The sequence below is a fragment of the Drosophila grimshawi genome, unplaced genomic scaffold, assembly GCF_018153295.1.
Source record: "Drosophila grimshawi isolate 15287-2541.00 unplaced genomic scaffold, ASM1815329v1 contig_311, whole genome shotgun sequence".
In the NCBI taxonomy this organism is placed as follows: Eukaryota; Metazoa; Arthropoda; class Insecta; order Diptera; family Drosophilidae; genus Drosophila; species Drosophila grimshawi.
The window spans coordinates 26,371,017-26,391,941 of NW_025063098.1; the positions used below are offsets into that span (position 1 = coordinate 26,371,017).

At 45.2% G+C, this 20,925-nt stretch overlaps 5 protein-coding genes across 6 annotated transcripts; 3 read left to right on the forward strand and 2 right to left on the reverse strand.

Moving 5' to 3' along the window:
* The first annotated feature begins 2,896 nt into the window (after nucleotides 1-2,896).
* LOC6568073 (HSPB1-associated protein 1) lies at nucleotides 2,897-4,131 on the forward strand. Its single transcript, XM_001994366.3, has one exon. It carries the CDS (start codon nucleotides 2,947-2,949, stop codon nucleotides 4,129-4,131), a length of 1,185 nt encoding a protein of 394 aa, XP_001994402.1. The 5' UTR covers nucleotides 2,897-2,946.
* On the reverse strand, nucleotides 4,111-8,154 carry LOC6568072 (programmed cell death 6-interacting protein). Its single transcript, XM_001994365.2, has 6 exons — nucleotides 7,821-8,154; nucleotides 7,456-7,574; nucleotides 7,103-7,384; nucleotides 5,323-6,918; nucleotides 4,591-4,785; nucleotides 4,111-4,531 (listed from the first exon to the last, which is right to left on the reverse strand). Exons 1-6 carry the CDS (start codon nucleotides 8,030-8,032, stop codon nucleotides 4,416-4,418), a joined length of 2,520 nt encoding a protein of 839 aa, XP_001994401.1. The 5' UTR covers nucleotides 8,033-8,154; the 3' UTR covers nucleotides 4,111-4,415.
* A 443-nt stretch (nucleotides 8,155-8,597) lies between these two features.
* LOC6568071 (mediator of RNA polymerase II transcription subunit 12) lies at nucleotides 8,598-12,122 on the forward strand. The gene is made up of 2 exons (XM_001994364.3): nucleotides 8,598-8,715; nucleotides 8,774-12,122. Exon 2 carries the CDS (start codon nucleotides 8,840-8,842, stop codon nucleotides 11,507-11,509), a length of 2,670 nt encoding a protein of 889 aa, XP_001994400.1. The 5' UTR covers nucleotides 8,598-8,715; nucleotides 8,774-8,839; the 3' UTR covers nucleotides 11,510-12,122.
* A 100-nt stretch (nucleotides 12,123-12,222) lies between these two features.
* LOC6568645 (peroxisomal carnitine O-octanoyltransferase) lies at nucleotides 12,223-15,974 on the reverse strand. Of its 2 annotated transcripts, none has more exons than XM_032740557.1 (6): nucleotides 15,763-15,974; nucleotides 14,700-15,082; nucleotides 13,690-14,487; nucleotides 13,495-13,625; nucleotides 13,018-13,434; nucleotides 12,223-12,953 (listed from the first exon to the last, which is right to left on the reverse strand). In XM_032740557.1, the coding sequence occupies exons 2-6, from the start codon at nucleotides 15,075-15,077 to the stop codon at nucleotides 12,821-12,823; spliced, it is 1,857 nt and encodes a 618-aa protein (XP_032596448.1). In that variant the 5' UTR covers nucleotides 15,078-15,082; nucleotides 15,763-15,974; the 3' UTR covers nucleotides 12,223-12,820. The 2 variants fall into 2 exon arrangements, with proteins under 2 accessions (XP_032596448.1, XP_001994399.1); XM_001994363.2 differs by lacking the exon at nucleotides 15,763-15,974 and adding an exon at nucleotides 15,152-15,470 and having other exon boundaries at nucleotides 12,235-12,953.
* Nucleotides 15,975-16,083: 109 nt separating this feature from the next.
* Nucleotides 16,084-20,692, forward strand: LOC6568644 (RNA exonuclease 1 homolog). The gene is made up of 6 exons (XM_001994362.3): nucleotides 16,084-16,363; nucleotides 16,421-17,734; nucleotides 18,481-18,997; nucleotides 19,337-19,924; nucleotides 20,060-20,319; nucleotides 20,383-20,692. Exons 1-6 carry the CDS (start codon nucleotides 16,234-16,236, stop codon nucleotides 20,460-20,462), a joined length of 2,889 nt encoding a protein of 962 aa, XP_001994398.1. The 5' UTR covers nucleotides 16,084-16,233; the 3' UTR covers nucleotides 20,463-20,692.
* The last annotated feature ends 233 nt before the right edge of the window (nucleotides 20,693-20,925 follow it).

The following is a 20,925-nucleotide window of genomic DNA, read 5'->3' on the forward strand; positions in this document are numbered from 1 at the left end:
TGATAATGACTCACTTACAAATAGTTAGCTTGGAACCAGATAAATACTTTTTTATGTATCTACTTAAAGTATTCATGGTCTTAATTTAGGACGCCACTGCTTTAAATAAAGAACAATCGTACATAACTGCCAAGTTTACATAAAAAATATTATTTGTTTCGAGTGAAAAATTAGAGTACAAATCAAGCCAAGATTTTTACAACAATTGTAGTCAATTTTTTTGCTGAGTGCATATAATGCGCTGCCCACAGTTTATTGACACAGAACCCAAAACAAAACAACACAAAGAGTTGACAGCCAAGAGCAGATTGACACTCAAGTCTGAGATTCAGATACAGATACAGTATGCGAAAGAATGCCCCAATGGCGCCTGAAAGCAAAACTTGATTACGTTTTTTTTGTTGTTTTTTTTTTGGCAACTCCTCCCGAAGCTGTTCAAGTGGCGTAACGTGAGCAATTTTGTAAAGAATTTTGCTGGCTAATTATATGATGTGTGCCTTGTCGCCCTGTACTCGTGCCTGGGAGTGCTCTGGCTGAGCCCTGAGCTAGATCGCCGCATTAAGAGGCAGTCAGTCGCCTGGAAACGGAAATGAGGCGAGCGAGTTTGCGCATGCGCAGTATCTCATTTACCAGATAAAAAAGCTTACAAACACACACACACACACACACAGACAGATATACATATGTATCTGCAAGCATGCTTTTAAGTCGCACGCGTAATGATAATAATCATATATAAAATATGTTCTTTCGGGAAACGACAAAAAATAAGACGGCCGAAGCCGCACCTCCAAACTGGCGCATAAATAATGTTGTTTTATTCTATTTACTTTTTTCTTTTTTTTTTTTGCGACTTTTGCCGCATAATTGTTTTTTCTTGGCTTGCCTGACGATTTTCCATCGCTGCCGGTTCTGCTGCTGACTCACGTACATTGAACTTTTCACCCAGCGACTTTGCATGTGTACACTGCGACAAATATAACAGCTAATACGTATGATTGGAAATACGAGGATTACAATTAATTAAGATAAACGACTCGAGTCTGGATCAAAACGTGCCAATAATACTGTGAAAGAAGAAATAAATGGAATTTAGTTGATTTAAAATCTGAACACGAATGAACGATTAACTTTGACTCATCGAAAATTATATACTCTTAGCAATTAAGCTGCTGAAATATGATTATGAACATTGGCTGTGAACTGAATATTTCACATTTCTGGAGTATTATTGTCTCGGAAAAGTGGACATCAGAGCCAACGCCTATCTCGATCCCAAAACTTAAGCAGCTATATGATATAATGATACGATTATGATAATTTCTTTTTGAAAATAAGAGGCATATAATAATGAGTAGTGAGTTTTCTCTGGATATATTGGTAAAATAGAATTGTTTCATACGCAAACAAATCTTCGACTGATTTTTCCGAAGACAGCTATTTAATATAGTGGTTCGATCCGTTCGATCACCTCGTTGTCATGGAAGTAAAAAAAGTATATATACCAAGTTTAATCAATATATTCTTAGCTGAAGGAGTTTTGCTTATATAAACAATACAAATCAAGCAGACAGATCGACGGACAGACGTATGGGCGGGCAGACGGGCATGGCTATATCGAATCTGCAACTGATGCAGTTCAAGGATATATATTATTTATGAAGTTGGCATGAAAATGGAGTTTGAAAAAATTAGAATATTTATTCCTTGTTATTCTGGGATTTTTTTGTGCTCAAAAAATAAATCATTGTAAATAAAAGTATTAATCTTGATCAATAAATCATGTTCTATCAAATTCTGTTTATATTTTTTTGCAAATTCGTACCAGATAAGAAAATAACTCACTTGCATTTTTCTTACAGTGTACATGTATCTGTAGCTGGCGCATTAAGTGCCCATCTTAAGTAGATTTAATGACTTGTTCTTTTGTGGCCAACAAAAAAAGGAAAGAAAAGTGCAAAAAGAGAATGAAACATAAATCACATTTATGACAAATGCCATCAGCTGATGAGCTTATCGACAGGGCGGGGCAGGGGAAGGGGCGTGGCGTCGAGTCTGTTTGGGGTCGCAGATCCATTGATTATTTTTTATGGCCAGAACGAATGCAAATTGCCAAGCAGCGCACAATCCCCCTACAATCTCCTTCCCGTCCACACCGGTGACAACAGTTATATCATCAAATGCGATCAAATGCCACATTGCAGTCAGATAATATTCGTTGCGATAAATGTAAATTAATACCAAACTGCGAAACAAGTACAAACAAGTAAAGCTTTAAGTCTTGATACGAAACGATAAAGACCACTTGCCGCAGTAGATGCAACACGTTAACGCCATTCCATTTCCGCCTGTCATATCAAAATAATTATCTCAAAGTGTTGCTTAGAGCCAAGTACTAAGAACTATGACAACGATATAAAAAAAAGGAATAAAAATCCAACAGCAACAAAAACAACAACAAGAGAGGCACAAGCAATCAGTAACGGGGCAGGTTTGGTTTGCGTGCGAAGAGGCATCAACAAGTACAACTTGATCTGCAGAACTTGTTTTACACGCAATCTTGATTCCAATTATGTAATTTCGAAAATGCGCACTAATTAAAATAACGTTTTACTTAATTGTATTTACATTTGGTTTTGTAAGTGTTTCTTAATTTGATCACATGCATGTATGTATGTCAATAGGTGAGAATAACATAAGCATTAATTCAATTAACTTATATGAGGCGAAAAAACTTGATTACATTTTGTAAATGCTTTTATTGAAATGGAATATTAAATTTAAATTCAAATTTAATTGACGTTAGCTGGCGCCATCTATTTGGCATTTGCATTTTGGCTAAGCAGAACAGGGCTGCCATCATCGATAACAGTTGGCAACGCTTATCACACAGCTGATTTTTATGCCCGGCAAATTCGCCAAAAACAAAACAATACAGTTTATTCCATGTCCTCTAAATTACGCGACATAATTCTCAACACACATGTGCCGCTAGTTCTGCGGGACTTCCCCAACCACTGGGAGTGCTTTCAAGACTCGCTGCAGGAGTGGTGCGCACGCTATGACAAAGCTTCAAATGATTCCAGTTTGCCGGTATTTGAGGCAATTTCCATTGCGGATGGCGCCACGCCACAATGGGAGCGAAAGAGATCCCGTGTCCGGATGACGATGCAACAGTTTCTGGAGAAGTATGCCACAAAAGGGGTGGGCAAAGAGGCACCCACCGAATGGGCCGCCTATCAATACAAGCGGGCTAACGAACTGCCTCCGAGCTGTTTGACAGGCATCGATTTCAAATGCTTTGGCTTCGCTGAGCATCAAAATGATTACAGCTTGTGGCTAGGATCGGCGTGCGCCAATACGCCGTGTCACTACGACACGTATGGCGTCAATATTGTGGTGCAGGCCTTTGGCTGCAAATCCTGGCTGCTCTTTCCGCCCGAGACGCCGCTGCAATGCACGCGAATTCCTTACGAGGAGTCCAGTGTCTACTGCCTGGAGAATTTCTATGCACCCGCACCACATAATCTGCGCCATTATGAACAGTTTCAGGCGCAGGCTCATCACTGCCTGTTGCAGCCGGGCGATGTGCTGATTGTGCCACGACACTGGTGGCACTACGTGGAGGCGGCGGAGACATCGCTCAGCGTCAACTATTGGGTGCCGCTGAAGGCTGACATGGATCTAACACTGGACGAGCTGTTGGTCAAACACATCGTGGAGAGCTTTGTCAAAGGCGAAAGCGACGAGGTGAAACAATATCTGCTGAATCCCAATCAGCTGGATGAGATTGCGCCCTCGGCCAGCACACTCTTCGACCAGTTCGAGCGGGCAGTGCAGCAGCAGAGCTCAGCCAGCGGGCGCAAACTATGGACAAGTGACTATCTCAGCCAGAGCAAAGTCCAGCAACTGCTCGATAATGTTGAGGAGCGTTTGTGCACCGTGGATGTCATGTCCAAGGAGGCATATTCGCAGCTCCTGGAGAGCAATTCCAAGCGATGCGATGGCAGCTCTGAGCAGCAGGTGCTCAATTCAAGGTTGGAGCTGTTGATTAATAGCATGTGCTCTGCGCGTTGCATTGCAACGATCAAGGGAGAATTCTATCGGAGATTGGGTCATAGTGAGACGTAACGTTTATTGTGATAGGTATTTGAGATTAAAATCCAATTAAGCCTTTAATTTAATATACGATGTTTATATGATACAATTTGAAACACAACATGTGGATGCATTGCATTTAATGCCTTGACCAACGATTGGTTGCCATTGAATCTAGATTCACCAAGAACAGAATATATATATATGTATATGTATATATATATATATATATACCTTTATATTTATGCAAATGGAGCCACGGGCTAAACACAGTGCGCGGGTAATATATTTATGTGAGGGAATCTGATGAGCACTTTTTACCAGCCGGGTGGCTTCTGGTTGGGATAGCCGCCCTGTTGATGCGCAAAACTGCCCGGATAGGTGCCATAGCTGCCGGGTGGTGGACCCTGCGGGAAGCCACTATATTGATAATCTATGAAAATGACAATAAATTAGTGTTGCTTTCAGTTGAAGTACTTTTGGGATACTCACTGCCCGGATATGGCAAGGTGGCATACGGATTGAAGCTCTGCGGCATGGGTGGTGGCACGTAAGTCGGATACGGCACTCCCGGTGAGGCGCCATATGGAACCGGCATGTGCACCTGCGCCGGATACGGCATATTTCCTGGGGCCATAGCGGCGGCTGTTGCGGCTGGAGCACCAGCAGGGGGCATACTTGGAATATCTAGCAAGAGATAAGAACATAACGAGGTAATCAGATAAGATAAGCAAAAGACAATCAAAAACTTCTGTTTGATATCAAATGAGTGTTGTGACTAAGACCGTTGTAGATATAGATTTTGGGGATTTACAGCGTTGTGAGTAATACTGAATACGATTTCATTTACTACAAAATGATACTTAAGAAATAATTGTATACAAAATTAAGGAATTTATAGGCATGCAAGTATCTATTAGCTTGCCCTTAATCGATATTTGTGAAACGGGAACAGTTATCAATATAAAATAAAACAAGCTTGATCTGTCTTTTAAAGTATTACATTCCTCACATAAAGTGTTTAACTCTTATAGGCCCGAACATACGCACATGGCTAGATCAGCTCACCTCTTGATGCTGATAAAGAATATATATATACATACTTTTGCATAACTTCATTAAACCCCATAAAAAGGCAAACTTTGCTTCTATGCATAATATACCAGAACAGAGGAATAGAGTTGATTTTAGATTAGGATTAGGATTAGGATATATCTGACTTACCGCTGCCACTGCCAGATGTGGATGCATAGTGTGATGGTAGAGATGGTGTCGCTGGTGGCGCCTGGCGACTGGATTCTGTGGTCAGATCCTTGAGCAGCTCCTCCTTTTCGGTTTTGCGTGCAAAGACAAAGTCACTGATCTTATTCTGAAAGACGACAAGCAACTGGGTCAGATCATTATAGAACTTGGTGCCCTCCTGCAGATTGCCAGAGAGCTGAATGTAACTGTCGTAAGCAGTGGCCAGTTCCTGGTACAGCTTATCGCGCGATCCACCACAGCTACCCGTCTCCGAGACGAAGGCGCTGTGGGCGCTCTGAATGTCGCTGACAAGCGGCTGTTGTCGCTCCACGCTCTCCTTGACCTGCTGCTGCAGCGGATTCAAAGTCTGACCGATGCGAGCCAACGACAGGGCGGGCTCATCGATGGCACCATCCTTTTGCAGCGCCTGCAGAAACTCATCCTTCATGTCGAACGTGGCCGACTTGAGTTCCGCTTCGACAGTATCGCGTTCCGCCTTAATCGTTTCGACGGCCTCCATCAACTGCTTGAGACGCTGCACACTGGAACAATTCGGATCCACACTGCCGCTGGCCGAGGGCAACGATTGATGTATTTGCTCCGGTGGCAGTGAGAGCAGCTCAATGCCCTTCTGGTTCGCCTCGAACTTTTGGCGCACCACCTTATCGGCCTCGATGGCATTGGTGATGACCTCGCGATACTTCTTCGAGTTCGTGCGAAACATTTCGGTCAACTTGTCCGAGCTGATGCGTGTCCAACGTTCCTTGAACTGTGCACGCAACTGGTTATCCGAATCGCGTTCCTCGTCCAGCAGACGCTCTGTTTCATCCAGGATCTCACGGTTGCGATTGAGCAGCTCGGGTAGATCTTTGAGCAACGACTGCACACTCTCAATGCCACCCTTTTCGTGCACCTCCTTCGCCTTCTCCAGCAGCGATGGCGGCAATCCACTGTTGCTGTCCGTCGACTCGACGGCGGCCGGCAGATTTAAGCTGGCCAGGACGGCATTTAGGGTTTGCGTAGCGTCGCGTAACTTCATGATCTCCACGTTGACAATTTCGTTCTTGCGCATATCGGAAGCGGTCAGCGCACGATGCAACTCAACGGGCACCAGATTCTTGAAGATGTCCCTAAAGTTTCCAGCCATTGGACTGGCCATGGGTAACGGCTTCGCCAGCTGCGCCTTGCCCGGTGAGGCAAGTGTGCTCAACTCCGGTATCATCTCATTGTAAATAAACTCATTGTCCTTGGTGGACTCGGCCAGATTGCGCTTGGCCCGACTGAAATACTCATCCAGAAAGGTCTCGTTGCCGCCACGCGACTGCGCTGCCTTGAACAGATCGATCGCATTACGCAGACGTGCAATTTCCTCGCCAATCCGCTTCGCGGAGCGACAGACAAGACTCTGATATAGCTGCGTCAGCGCATGAAAACCCGCCTGCTTGCCAGCCACTGTGGGTATCCAGTCCTTCTCCCACAGACTGCGCACCGACTCCCGCTGCATGGCACGCAGTACATCCGCATAGAACTCCTCACCCTGACAGCATAGTTTCGCTATAATCTGGTCCTTCATGTTGTCTGTGGAACGTGTGAGAGTAATTGGGATTAAGATCATTAAAAACTTAAAGCAACTTATGATAAATTGCTTCAATTATAGTTAAATGATAATATAGCTATAGCTTATATATAGCTTTAAGTTTGAAACAACTTGTCTGATTTTCAATATACATTAACATTCTTAACAAAATTATATTTAATTTACCTTTAATTGCCTTCAGTATGAAAACTTCTTGGGCCTGAGCGACCATCAATGCCTGCAGCACAATCAACGTGTCCTGGCTCAAATCGGGCGTTGGCTCCGACGGCACCGCTGCTGGTGTTGCACCCTTTAAATACTGGAATATGCCGGCGCTCTGCTGGAGCAGTTTGATGGCCAGCTTGAGGCCCTCATCGGTGTCCAGTTGCTGGCTGGAGGCGACGCTGCTCTGCAGTGCGGCAATATTGAAGAGCACACAAACCTTCTCATACAGCAGCGAGGTATGAGCTGTGGGAAATAGAGGTGTGGTTAAGTACAAACCGGTTACTTATTTTAATCAACTTCTTTTTTTAACTTACTCAGGCTAATTTTGCCACCGAAAATGGAGCCTTTGTCAAAGGCATCCTTCCACTTGAACGGTATTTGCAGTTCGTTGGCTGATATCTTTGTTTCCAACGCGCATATTTGATCGTAGTAACTATATATATAATAACAAAAGAAATGAAACCAAATTAATTAAAAGACTACGTCATTCTTATGTTTATGTCTGCCCCTTCTCTTCCTCTCTCTGTTTCTCTTCCTAACTCTCTTTCTGGCTGTCTCTCTCTCTTGCACACACACACAAATGATTAATTACAGCTTGTCCGGCTATCAACCGATATGAGTCATAGGTGGTAATCCGCAAAGATCACTTGCCAATAATATTTTGCTTAAATTGACTTACCTATAGACGACCTCTAGAGATGCTTCGTATTTCTCGAAAAACTTCCAAATTGCCGTATTGCGTTGCTTAGAAAATTCATTGACTGCTTCCGCATATTGCGCCGTCTCCTCGGCGCTGGCTCCATTGTAGGTGCTTTGTATCAGATTGTTTAGTGGCTTTATAATGTCCACCTCGGACGGTTTCTTCAGCGGTATACCCAGCAACTTGGACATTGCGTTGGTTTGATTTATACTAAATTTATTTTAAAAAAACAGCAGACGAATTTAGCTTAGCAGACGAAAACTTGATTTATCTTCTGTGGTGTTCTCTGCTTTGCTCGGTGTCTCATCATCTGCGGACAGGGTTACCGAAGTACACGAACAATTCGCGCTGAGTAATTCAGGACTGTTAAGCGTGGAGCAGTTCTGCTTAATGTGATAACATTATGTGAAGTTTGCAGTGTCTGAAGACGTAGCTTAAAATTCTACTAACGGATTATTGTATATAATATTGTTTAATAGTAATAGTTGATAATAGTAAATAGTTATTGACGTATATTTGACATAAGTAAATACACCATTGCCACCATCATATCTATTAATTTTATTCCTTACAATTTAAGAATCTATTTGATTTGTGCAAATTTCTGTTAACCTGCTAATAATTGACTGTTAAGTGCAGAAATGTTAAGTGGACTGCAATTGTGTTATTCATTGTGAATGTGTAGCAATACCGGCCAGCTGACAACTCTGCCATAACCCCAGTGCCTAATGTCAACTCTAGACACTTTCTATTTTCTGATTGCGTTGTTGTTGAAGAAAACTGGGTGAAAATAAGAGATTTATGCATATAACTTAAACGACAATCGAAAACCTACCAAGTAAAAAATCTAGAGCGAAAGACGTACAAATAACGTGTGAGTGAATGAGTAGGCAACCTAAGAATTAAACATTGATTGATTAAAATCCTTGCAGCGACAGCAAAAAGCATAAGCAAAAAAAAAAAAAAAAATCGAAGAATCGACAAATTTGCATCTTGCGATGGCCGATGTTGAGAAAATGACAACGGCGCCGGCAGCTCCACCGACCGACATACCTATACCCAACGTCGTCCCATCGCCGAACGCGAGCGAAGCGGGCGGCATCGAGCTGGGCACCTCGCCCACCCAGGAGCCGTCAAGCAATTCGCATCCGCACGACTCCGAATATGACACGGCCAGCGATCTGGAGGGCGGTGACGGAGACTACGATGACGATGAGAGTGCCAGCGATGAGGAAACCGAAACCGACGACGATGACGATGGCCAAAGCGAGTCGGAGGACGATGATGACGATGAGGACGATCTCGGCAGCGGCACGGTAAGTGGCAATGGGTTGGAACGAACGGCAGCCGAGACGGAGGCACAAAAGAAAGTGGACGAGGATCGCAGCAATCCACAATATATACCCAAACGTGGCACCTTCTACGAGCATGATGATCGCACCGCCGAAACGGAGGGCGATGGGGCCGGCAATCATGATGCCGACAACGATGGGGTCCAGTCTCAGCTGGAGCCCAGTTTTCCGGATGTGACCAATGGCGATGGTGGTGCCTCACCCGCCGGCCAACCGCCGACCATATCGCAGGCATCCAAAACGATGAAGAAGTGGCAACCGGCGTCGGGTGGTGATCGTTGGTCGCACGATCGCTTCGAGGCCAGCGAACAGGCGCCTAAAACGCGTGCGGAACTCATGCAATCTTATGGCTATGACATACGCAACGAGGATGCGGCGCCACGTGCACGACGACGCCGTCGCTATACACGCGGTCCGAGCAAATATTCGCGCAATTGGGAGGACGAGCAGGCGTACCTCAAGGCCAGCAACAAGGAGCGTAAACAGCCGCCACGTCCCCAGGACTTTCCTGCGCTCAACGAGCGCAGCAGCAACGCCACCAACAGCCATCGTCGTCCTCGCCGGACGTCCGCTTCGCGCGAGGAGAAGGAGAATCGCGGCGAGCGTCGCGCTGCGGCTGCTGCTGCGGCCGCCGCCGAGAAGCAGCAACAACAACTGGGTAACAATGTTGCTGCTGGCAGTTCGAGTAAAAACCACGAGACTCGCGACCGTGAGCCAAGGAATCGAAACTATGGCAGGGGCAGCGGTGGCGGTGGTGGTGGTGCTCGCCAGAACGCCATGGAGTTCAAGCAAAAGTCAAATCGCGGCGAGCATCGAAATTATGCGGATCAGCGCTCGGATCGGGATTATCAGCTGAGCAGACCAAATGGCGCAGCCAAACAAATCATTGATTTGCCAACACACCAACAGCAGCAGCAACAGCAGCAGCAGCAGCAGCAGCAGCAACAACAACAACAGCAGCAACAGAGACAACCACAACAGCAGCAGCAGTCGAAACAGCAGCCCTCGAAGCAGCAGCAGCAACAGTTGCAGCTGCAACAGCAGCAACAGCCACCTTTGGTCACCTCGAATCTGTCGCAGCGTTTGCAGCAGGTGCAAACGCGTTTGCAGCAGGTGCAGCAGCGCAACGATCCCAGCCATGTTGGCAGCGTTCAAATGCACTCGCTGGCCTCGCAGAACCAACAACAACAGCAGCAACAGCAGCAACAACAACAGCAGCAGCAACAACAACAACAGCAGCAACAACAATTGCATCTGACACAACAGCAACAAACGTTGCCAACGGAGCAACGCAATGGACCCAAACGTTATTCCAGCTTGCGACGCTCCCAACACGAGGCAACACAACAACAGCAGCAGCAAGAACAACATCACTTGGCGGAGCAGCAGCAAATACAGCAACAGTTGCAGCTGCAGCAGCAGCAACAACAGCAGCAGCAGCAACAATCACAGCTGCTGCTGCAGGATCCACACATGCTCATGCAAATTGCGTATCAGCAACAAGAGTTGCAGGCGCAACTGCAAAACCTACAACTGGGTGCAGCAGTGCCGCCGACAGCGGTGCCATCGGTGCCACAACCCAAAGCGGCAACAGCTTACACACAGGCGCCCACAGCGCCCTATTATGTGACCAGCGGAGAGCCGGTGCCGGTGCCCGTTTCTGTCACTGTACCCGTCTCTGTGCCCGTCGCTGTGCCCCAGGCGCCGTACGTGAATTCGGCCAGTGCTGGCTATTTGCCGCCCACGCCTGCAGCCGTGGCCTACGCCCAAGCACAGTCGGCAGTGGTCACACAACAGCAGCAACAACAGCAGCAGCCACAGTCTGCGCCGCAAGCTGCTCCATCGGGTGTTCAGGCGGCTCAATCCGGACCACCGTCGCTTAACTATCACCAAAATTACAATACAGTTGGTGGCACCACGTACTTTGTGCCGCCGGCACAGGCAACCACGCGGCCAGCCGTGCTGCCCCAGCGTCGACCCACAAATGCGATTCCCATACTGCCACCCTCCGAAAAGCACAAGACGCGTGCCGCCCGCACCATGGACGATGGAGCGAGCAGTGGCAGTGGAGATAATATTGATCACATCATTGACAACATGTTTGTGCAGCGGCCAGCATTTCAGCCGCCACCAGTTGGAGCAGATTTGTCGCCAGCGCCAGCCAAAGCAACGAGCGAAGAGCCAGCAGCGGCCATTGCTGCGGCACCAGTATCAAGTGCAGGAGGCGGAGGAGGAGCAACAGCAGCAGCATCAGTTGCTGCAGTCGCCAGCAGCGAGCAGAATCATCAGGCTGTGACGGTGCCTGGGCAGGATTGAGTGGAACTCTATGCCAACCAGCGGCAACAGCAGCAGCGTGGACGCAGTCGAGCTCACGACATGTCCAATGATTACGCAATGCTGTCGTCACTTGGCGTTGGCTACTATCACGCCCACTAAGCGCAGACGCAGTGCATCCGCCCGTGCATCTCGCCACAAGTTTTTTTTTGTTTCTTTTGCCCCCCAGGGTGGGTCTGTGACCCTCGAAAATTGAACTCTTCTTTTTATACATGTACATTTAAGATAAACCCAGACTCACACACACATTTGTAATTAGCTAGTAGACGCACTTAATCGAACTAACTGCAGTCGAGAGTAATCGTAGTCGCATGCTCCGGATTTCAGCTTTCACATAATCCGTATATATATCCATATACACTACATACATACATATATATACACATACAAACATATATCTATCTAGTAATCGAGTGCAAGTCGTGTGGCTCATTTAGCAATTATGATGAATTTTTAACCAGAGGCATGTCTCCGGCGCTTAAAATATATGAGATACCAACTATAGTCGCATTTTGAAGTTGAATTTATCGTGAATTGTAATCAATCATTGAACATTTGAATTTCAATAAACGTTGTAAAACACTGAAAAAAAGAAAAACCGAAAATATTGAAAACTCCACAATTATTATTGTTTGCTATATAATTGGGGCATACATTAACAGTGATCGCTTGTTAAAAAGAAATTATAAACATAATTTTCGATTTTTATTTGAAGTTTCTTTTTATTTAAATTCTGTTGACAATACATTTACAAATAACAATCACCTCAGCAACTAAAACGTTCTCATTTCCGAGCGACCACTAAAACCACTTTCAAATCTTACAGATAACAAATACTTATTCACTAAATTTTGAATTTAAATAATGGAATTAATTTGAATATAGTGCAGAAAATTGTATAGTTTTGGATCGAATTTTCATGTATCTTTTGGACAATTATGCTTTTTACAACATAGAAAACTAGAAAGAACATTCACCTTAGACCCGCCAAAGATTGCATACCCTTGTAGACCGGAGTCAACCTTCCGACATCAAAAATATACAATAAGTTTAAAAAATCCCGTCAAAATTATAGTACACTCTACCAGGCTTATTTCATTTGTTAGTACCCTCTAAAAACCTCTACTCATGGCTAAGAGATGGCAAGAAGTTGATGTAGCTTGATAAGTGCCTTAAGTAAAAGGAAACATATTCTATCCGCTGCCTCTGCATGGAATGCATATAAACTGAAAACTCTTTTCTTCTGTGTCTAATGAATGCTAATCATTATATAAATGACCAAATTGCGGCTGTTTACAAATTTGATTTCTCGTCCTGCTGCTCCAGGAGTTTTTGAATGCGACAGAATAATTCTCTGAATACGATGTTGTATTTCCGGGCGCTGGTCTTGATGCTGTCCCGATAGCAAGTCGAATTGACGTAGATACTACAAGAAGAAATAAATATTCAATGAAAATAAATGAAAATCTACAACAGCAGCTGCAGCTTACGCATTGGATGTAATTCCGTAGAAGACACCATAACCATCCAGGGTCATAGGTGCGACAAAGCCCACGTTGGGCGTGAAGCCCAGTGTGCTGGAGGATATTACGAAATTGCCGCCACCACCGCTCATGGCATATAGTGGATCATCGTAGAGAGCGGGTATCTCCATATTGCTCTCGTACGCCGCGCACCACAACCCAAATAAATGTCTATCGACGCCGTGGCCTTTACGTGCCTCGTCCATGTGATGTCTGTGATCTTTGACAGCTGTGCGAAAGGCTTTCACCAACTGCTGATCGGTGGTGCTCGAATCGGATGATGCCTTAAGAAAGTCATGTACGGCATTGGTGCAGGAGCGCAGTGTCTCCGTGCGTCCATTGTAGAAGTGACGCATCAGCGCCGTCTCATAGGTGGGTGCAATCCTGACAATGGGCAGAGGGTATAACTATATTGCGTTACAAGTTGTAGTTCTCAACACTTACTCATTGTGCATCTGGTAGTAGGCCCACTGCATGAGCACTTGCATAAAGGAATCCGGATGCAATTTCTGGGTCTTCATGAAATCCTTGCCATATTCATCGAAGACTTCAAAGGTGGCAATGATATCGGCGCCCTAAGCAAATGAATAAAGCTATTAAATTTTGGGCAGACACCAGGATTTGATTTGAACGACTAACCCGCTGTTCTACCTCTTGGAGAACTCGTTTGATCTCCGATCTCAATTTGTCGTCCAGCTCGAACTTGAGCTCTTGTATGTCCACGACTTTGGAGCTAATTGCCTCGTTCCAGTCGGGCTCAGGCACTTCGAAGAAGCTCAGCTGAATGAACGTGGCAAAGCTGGCACTGAAGGTGCCATCGTAGCAACTGTGCTCCCCGCCAAACACAAGGTAACCGTTCTTGAACATCAGCAGGCAGCTGCTGCGATCCGCCCAGCGTGAATGATAATCGCCGTATAAGGCCATCTGTGAGGACTGCTCAGTGTCTTGCGGCATATTCTCATCCCAGCAGACATCGAAGCAGGAGCTTTCCACCAGCCTCAAAGTCTCCTTGTTGGCTTCGGAAATCTCAATGATCCGATTACGATTCTTTGCCCAGCTGGTGCGATCGTCATTGGTTAATGCAGGCACACCATCGCCCATCGGCTCATAGTCTAGGATGCTGCGCAATCGCTGCAGTATGACCAAAATCTCCGGGGCCGTCAGAATGGTGTCATCCTCATGCACTCCATTAAATGCAAACTGACGCCCCTTGCCGCTGACAGTCACATGCGTGGGTGTGCTGCCCTCGGACTTGGTCCGGAAGTGCTTCTCAACGTGATCCTGCTCCAAGCCCGGCACACGCGACGTGGACAAGAATTGCTTGTACAATCCCGAATTGTATTTGATCTTGCCACCGTTAGAGGACAGTGGCTTCAGCGCCTCATGGCGTATGATGTCCCAGAACTCCAGCGTGTGATAAATGTGACGGGCGAGACTCTGAAATTGAATGTCTCATCAATTAAAGACGTGCAGTCCAAATGTATCTAACTTCAATAATGATTTGTACCCCTGGAATCAGAGATTTCAGATCAAAACTAGAACGAACAAGTAAGCTGAACTTACAAATACCCTGTAGCACAAGTCCTATCTACTACACCATATTATGTTGTGGGTATATAATATAATTAGTAAATATATATGATGCTCACCTTCATCATATATGCGGACGTCTCTGGCACACCCACTTGCACCATCTGGCTGGGCATCAGCATGAGCTGATAGGGCAGCAACGGCAGTCGCAATAGATGATACCCGTAATCCTCCCAATAGCTGCCCAGCCAATATTTCGTATTCGTCGCCCGTTCCTTGAGCTTTGCCTGCAGCTCAGCGCCGACTCCCTGCTCAAACTGCTCGATAATGCGCCGTGAATTGGCCAGCTCCTCGTCACTGCCAAATGGTTTCAGACTGTCGTAGTAACGGGACATGGTATCCCGCAGCTCGGGCAGCGGAAGCAGGGGAAGATCATCGTCATAGCTGAACGTGCTCTTGTCATCCTTGCCACGGAAATAGAGACTTGCACGATCCATAATTGCTAAAAATGTGAACATTGAGTCAATATGCGGTGCGGTACTCAAATATATAATCTGCGTGGGTGTTGTACCTGTGGCCGATAAGCAAATAAAACAAACAACAATGTTCGATTTTACGCTTGGTCCAAAGTACCAAAACTCAAGCGCAGCCAATGACAACGCACACAACTATGCACAATTATATGTGTATATATTTTAAACTTTAAATAACTTGTTTATATCCAAAATGTAACTAGCGACGAACCGAAGTGTTCAAGTGTCTCCAAACAAATAAACGCCCAACGATAATTTAATATAACGATAACTCGAGCTAAATTCGATGGGCGCGGAATTGGACGTAAAACGTGAATGGGTTAAGAGCTCGATAAGAGCAGTTGAATGAACGCGTGCAATCTAGCACTGCAAACTCAAACCATATTTAATTAGTTAGCATCTTTGCAATGAAAGTGAGAATTCATTATAAAATAAACCGTACAATACTTAAATGTGACGACATGCATGAATTGTGTATGAGAGAGTGAGAGAGACAGATAGAGAGGAGGAGAGAGACAGAGAGAGGGAGAGAGTGAACCTTGTACCCAGCAGCGTATTCATTTAATGCACCATCATCGTTAGAGTTGGAATTAAAGACAGAAGCACTTGATAAGCACACTTAAGTATACTAATGTCAGTGTGTACTTACTTATTGAATTACGTGTGAATTTATCTAACTGATCTAATTGTGCATCATTTGCTCAATTAACAAAGCTTGTACTGACCGCTGGCGAATTGTATGCGCAAATAATTATAGTGTTAATATTATTTACACTTTTCTGTTTTTTAGCTTTAAAAGCTTTGCATGAGGCGTGTCTTAAGATTTCGCTTTTAATTTGATGTACGTAGAATTAGCAGGAATGTTTCAGATTGCTGTCACATTTTCTACTGGGTGGCTGGCTTGTTTTGTTTATACGCTCAGCTGTTGTGACGGAGCTGCCACACTTAAAAAAAACTCTGGCAACGCCGTGTCCCGCGATTCGCAAAAACATCTGGCATCAGCTTCAGTTTCATGAAATGAGAAAATACACAGCACGAAACAAATAGAACATTTACTTTTTTTTATACAACGCTTGCTTCATTTAGCTGCGAATACAAATCGAAGAGACACGAGTCGAAAATGTTACCATCGACAGGCCTCTTCAAGAGCTTTGCCTGCCCGTACTATAACAGCGCTGGCAGCGCCAGCAAAGACAATAGCGCCGCCACCTGCAAGCGTCCCTTCTGCCATTTTAAGCATTTACGCAAGGGTAAGTTCATTATAAATGGCACATTCAATTAAATTCAATTCGAGCCTGTGCTTGCAGAGGATGTTGAGGCAGCGGAACAAGCGGTGCCGGAGTACAAACCAGCGCCGGTGCCCAAGTTGCTCTCGCTGCCGCTGCCCGAGCTGACGCTGACTGCGGCGCCCATCAGGCAAAAGAAGAAATCAAATCTGGAGTATCATCCAGAGAAGCCAGCCCTGAATGCCTCGCCGGCCAAAAAGGGTCTTGGCGATGCGAGCGGTGTACCCAAATATGTGCCCTCACAGTTGGTCGGCACAAATGGCACAGCCGGCGACACCTGGCAAGGTCAACACACAGAAGAGGATGATGTAGACGAAGAGGAGGAACAGTTGCTGGTGGAGGTGCAGGAAAAGCCAGAATTGCCCGAGACAAATCTGGAGGAGCAGAAGCTGTTACCCACGGAAGAAATTCCAAAAAGTGATGGGGAAAAGAAATCAATTTCTGTTTCCCGAAAATCAGAGCACAGATCGAGCAGGGAGCGTGATAAGCATAGAGAGCACAAGAGCTCAACGCATAAGGATAGCGAACGTTCGGAGCGTCGCAGTTCCACCAACAAGCACAAATCCTCAAAATCGTCTTCATCATCTTCATCGCATAGAAAATCATCGAGCAGCGATAAGCATCGTAGCGAAAGGAGTTCCAGCAGCAAGGACAAGGGCAGCACATCTGCATCCACATCATCATCGTCCAGAAGTCGCCAGCATAGTAGTAGTAGCAGTTCCAAGTCCACATCGCGCAGTTCGTGCAGCTCCAAATCAAAGAGTTCCTCCTCCGCAAGCTCCAGTTCCACCCGTAGCAAAACCAAAACCGAAACAGAGAAACCAACTGCCTCCAGTCAGCAGTCCAGCGAGGACATCGAGATGGACTTTGACATAGATGTGAGCACATCCGATGCGGAAATTGTGCGTCAGTGTGAAATGATATACGATGAGCTGGAACAGGAATTTGCCCAGCTGCACAAGCCGGTGGAAGCAGCAGCGACAGAGTTTGCGCTGAAGCGTAAAGCACCCTCGCCGGACATCGACACATACACCGAGGCGGCGACAGCAGCGCTTCAGAAGCGTCGCGTCGCCCACGAGAATGCGGACAAATGCAAGACCATGACACCGGTGACAGTCCACAAACCCAATCACATTCGGAACGCGATGCAGCGCATCTTCGATAGACGTGCTGAGCTGCGACGTCAAGAGAAAATACGCGCCGATGCAGATGCCGAGCAGCTGCGCCTCGCCCAGGAGCGTGTACGTGTCGCACAAGAGGAGCTGCGGGAGGCGAGAGCCAAGACACTCACCCCACTCATATCACGAGCGGCTCTAACGCCACCAACACGCACAGGTAGCTATTAATTTTTTTTTATTGTATGCAAATTATGGCTTTGTGCGGCACATCGAAGTTTAAAACAGAGTCCAATAGGTCAGATGTTTATTGTATTATTTATTTATGAGACTGACTTAGTGCCAGTAGGGGCATCATAACACATGTACATTGTGAGTTTATAGCTTATAGTTCGATATATGGTTGTATATGTATCACAAAACTCGACAGATAACTAAAAAAATTTAAGGACTACACTGCATAGAATCAAGCATTCAACTATCTATAAAATTGGCTTTGTTTGTTGTTCAGTAATATATAAATCATATACCCTATGATCTCTCAGATGTCTCCTTTTTTTTTGATAATACTTATAATATATTATAAGAGTATCAAAATTCTAAGCTTCATTTTAAAATGGTTACAAAAAAGAGCTGCCATTATATATTTATTTAATCAGAATAATTCCTATGAAATGAAACTGCATTTACATATTGTGTATTCTACGAAAATTGCGGATAATTTATAATTGGACCAACATTATTATTTGAATCGTGTCTAGATTCTATACAATATTAGGCGTGCTCACATCTATTATATATCCTATTATATTAATATATTCACGTTTTATCAGGCAAATATTGTGTGTTATTCAAAATCAGAGCAGTAATTTGAATGATTATTATTAGTTATGCAGTGAGAAAAGAGCTCGATTACGCTTTAATCTTATAGCCAAGTACTTATCCTTTTTTTTCAACTCCCCACAGCTCGCACGATTGCGCCCGTGGCCAATGTCATAGCGATTGCACGGGCCAAGAAGAAGATCGAGGAGCTGCAGCTGGAAAAGAAGCCAGCGTTTACCACAGCGCAATCGTTTAAGGGTGGCAATCGTGTAGCGCATACTCCCACAGCTGCACTGGATAAAGTGGCACCGGCAACGGCAGCTGCAGCCGCCAAGCCACCGGTGCTGGAGCCGCAAAGCTCAAAGATATCGTATAATATACGTATGCAGTATTACGAGATGATGGTGAAGCAGTGCACCGTCATCTATCCACAGCTAAATGATGCCTGGGAACGGGCGCAAGTGGAGGAGTTGGCAGTCTTCAAGAAGTGCAGCACGCCGTCCATCTACAAGAACAGCTGCATGCTGGCCATCAACAAGCTGCGCAAGGAGGCCATCGAGGCGGGCAATCAGCCCAGCTCCGCCAACAAGACAATCTCGCACGAGATGATGCTCGGCGGCAAGCGGGCCCTTACCACATCTTGGAGCGTGGAGAAGAAGGAGTATGTTCCACACACACAGACAAATTGTCTTTTTCTGATACTCTATTCTCAAATGGAAAACAAGGCGTGTATTGCACGTCTGTCAGTTTTTCCCTCTGTCCGCTTAAATTCGGAAATATTATATTGAACTTAAACGTTTTCATTTAATTCAGGCGATGATGTAAAATAATTCAAATATTCTCAAATAATTTTTTATCAATCCATTTAGTTTTTGGAATTCTTTCCAATATCTTTCTAAAACTTTTCAAATATTGTCAAATGTCAGCTAACATTCACTGAGAACATAGAATCAGTAGACTCTAAACTACATCTGGCTAATATTTCCCTTATTTTTTCTAGCAAATTGAGCTCCACGGCAGAGCCCTTCGATTCGTTGTGCGCGGAGAAGGCGTACGAAATGGTCTACGATCTGCATTTGACTGATGAGCAACTGGTGGAGAATGGCTATCCGCGACCGGGTCCTGGGCGTGGCACAGCTGTCATACGCGCCTGCCGCCCCAATCGACGACCCAATGAGACGGAACGCTATTGCACACGCTGTGGCAAGGTGTTCAATTTGAGTATCTACGATACGAAGTGCGTTGATATGTGCAACTATCATGCAAAGAGCACTGGCTATCGACGTGGATTTACGGACAATCAGCACCGCTGCTGTCAACAGCCGGCGGGCACACCGGGCTGCAGCTATGCCAACTATCATGTGAGCGACTACTACGATCCGGATAAGTTGACATGTTTCATTAAGACAATTGAGCGCTCGGACGACTATGTGTCCACCAAGAAGGACATCTATGCACTCGACTGTGAAATGTGCTACACTACGCATGGAATCGAACTCACCCGCGTCACGGTTGTGGACATCAATGGACGCAGCGTCTACGATGCCCTTGTCAAGCCAGACAATCAAATTGTGGACTATAACACCGTGTACGTATTATAAACAGCCCAGACTATATATAGACTATAAAATATATACGTTAATATGTACAGAGCACTTTAGAGTCTGGCATTTTTATACACTACCTAACTCCAATCCATTTATTATTGATCTCTCTCTTGCAGCTATTCGGGCATAACGGAGGCAATGTTGGCGAAGGAAACGCGCACCCTGCGGGATGTTCAGGCCGTGCTTATGTCCATGTTTCATGCCAAGACGGTGCTGGTGGGTCACAGTCTGGAGAGCGATTTGAAGGCATTGAAGCTGATACACGATGTGGTCGTAGACACCTCTGTGCTCTTTCCCCACAAAATGGGTCCGCCAAAGAAGCGTGCGCTGAAAACGCTGTGCATTGAGAACCTCAAGCGCATCATACAAGAAAATGGTGAGTAACTAAATAAACTAATACTATTCCATACCTAAATTATAATCATCTTTCCTTTTGCAGAGGCTGGCCACGACAGTGCGGAGGATGCGGAGGTTTGCATACAGCTCATCAAGTACTATCTGCGCAACAAGATCAGTTGAGCAGCGGTCACGATTTACTGGGATTTAGTATATATATATATATACATATATATATATATATTTCATTGCATCATACATACATTTGTAATGTATCCTCCACTTTATCCCAGTCCATACAGAATCAAAACGTATCCCCTAAGTGAGCCTTAAGACCGAAAAAATATTTATATACTATACAAAAATATATATATATAAGTGAATTAATATTGAACAATAAAGAACAAAAGCGATTGCGTAGCTGCCTGTGTATTTTTATTATTATATGCATTTCGACCACATGCGTTGGAGTTATTTCTCCAAATGCCTGGCAATCTTTGATGCAGTAGCTATGCATAAGTCATCACAGCCCCTAACCAAATGTACAAAGTTCATCGAGCCGGTCATGCAAATGGTCGTTGTTGGTTTTGAGCAGGCGCTGTGTCACATGGCTGATGCACATCTTGTGGTGTTTCGTCAAGTCCGG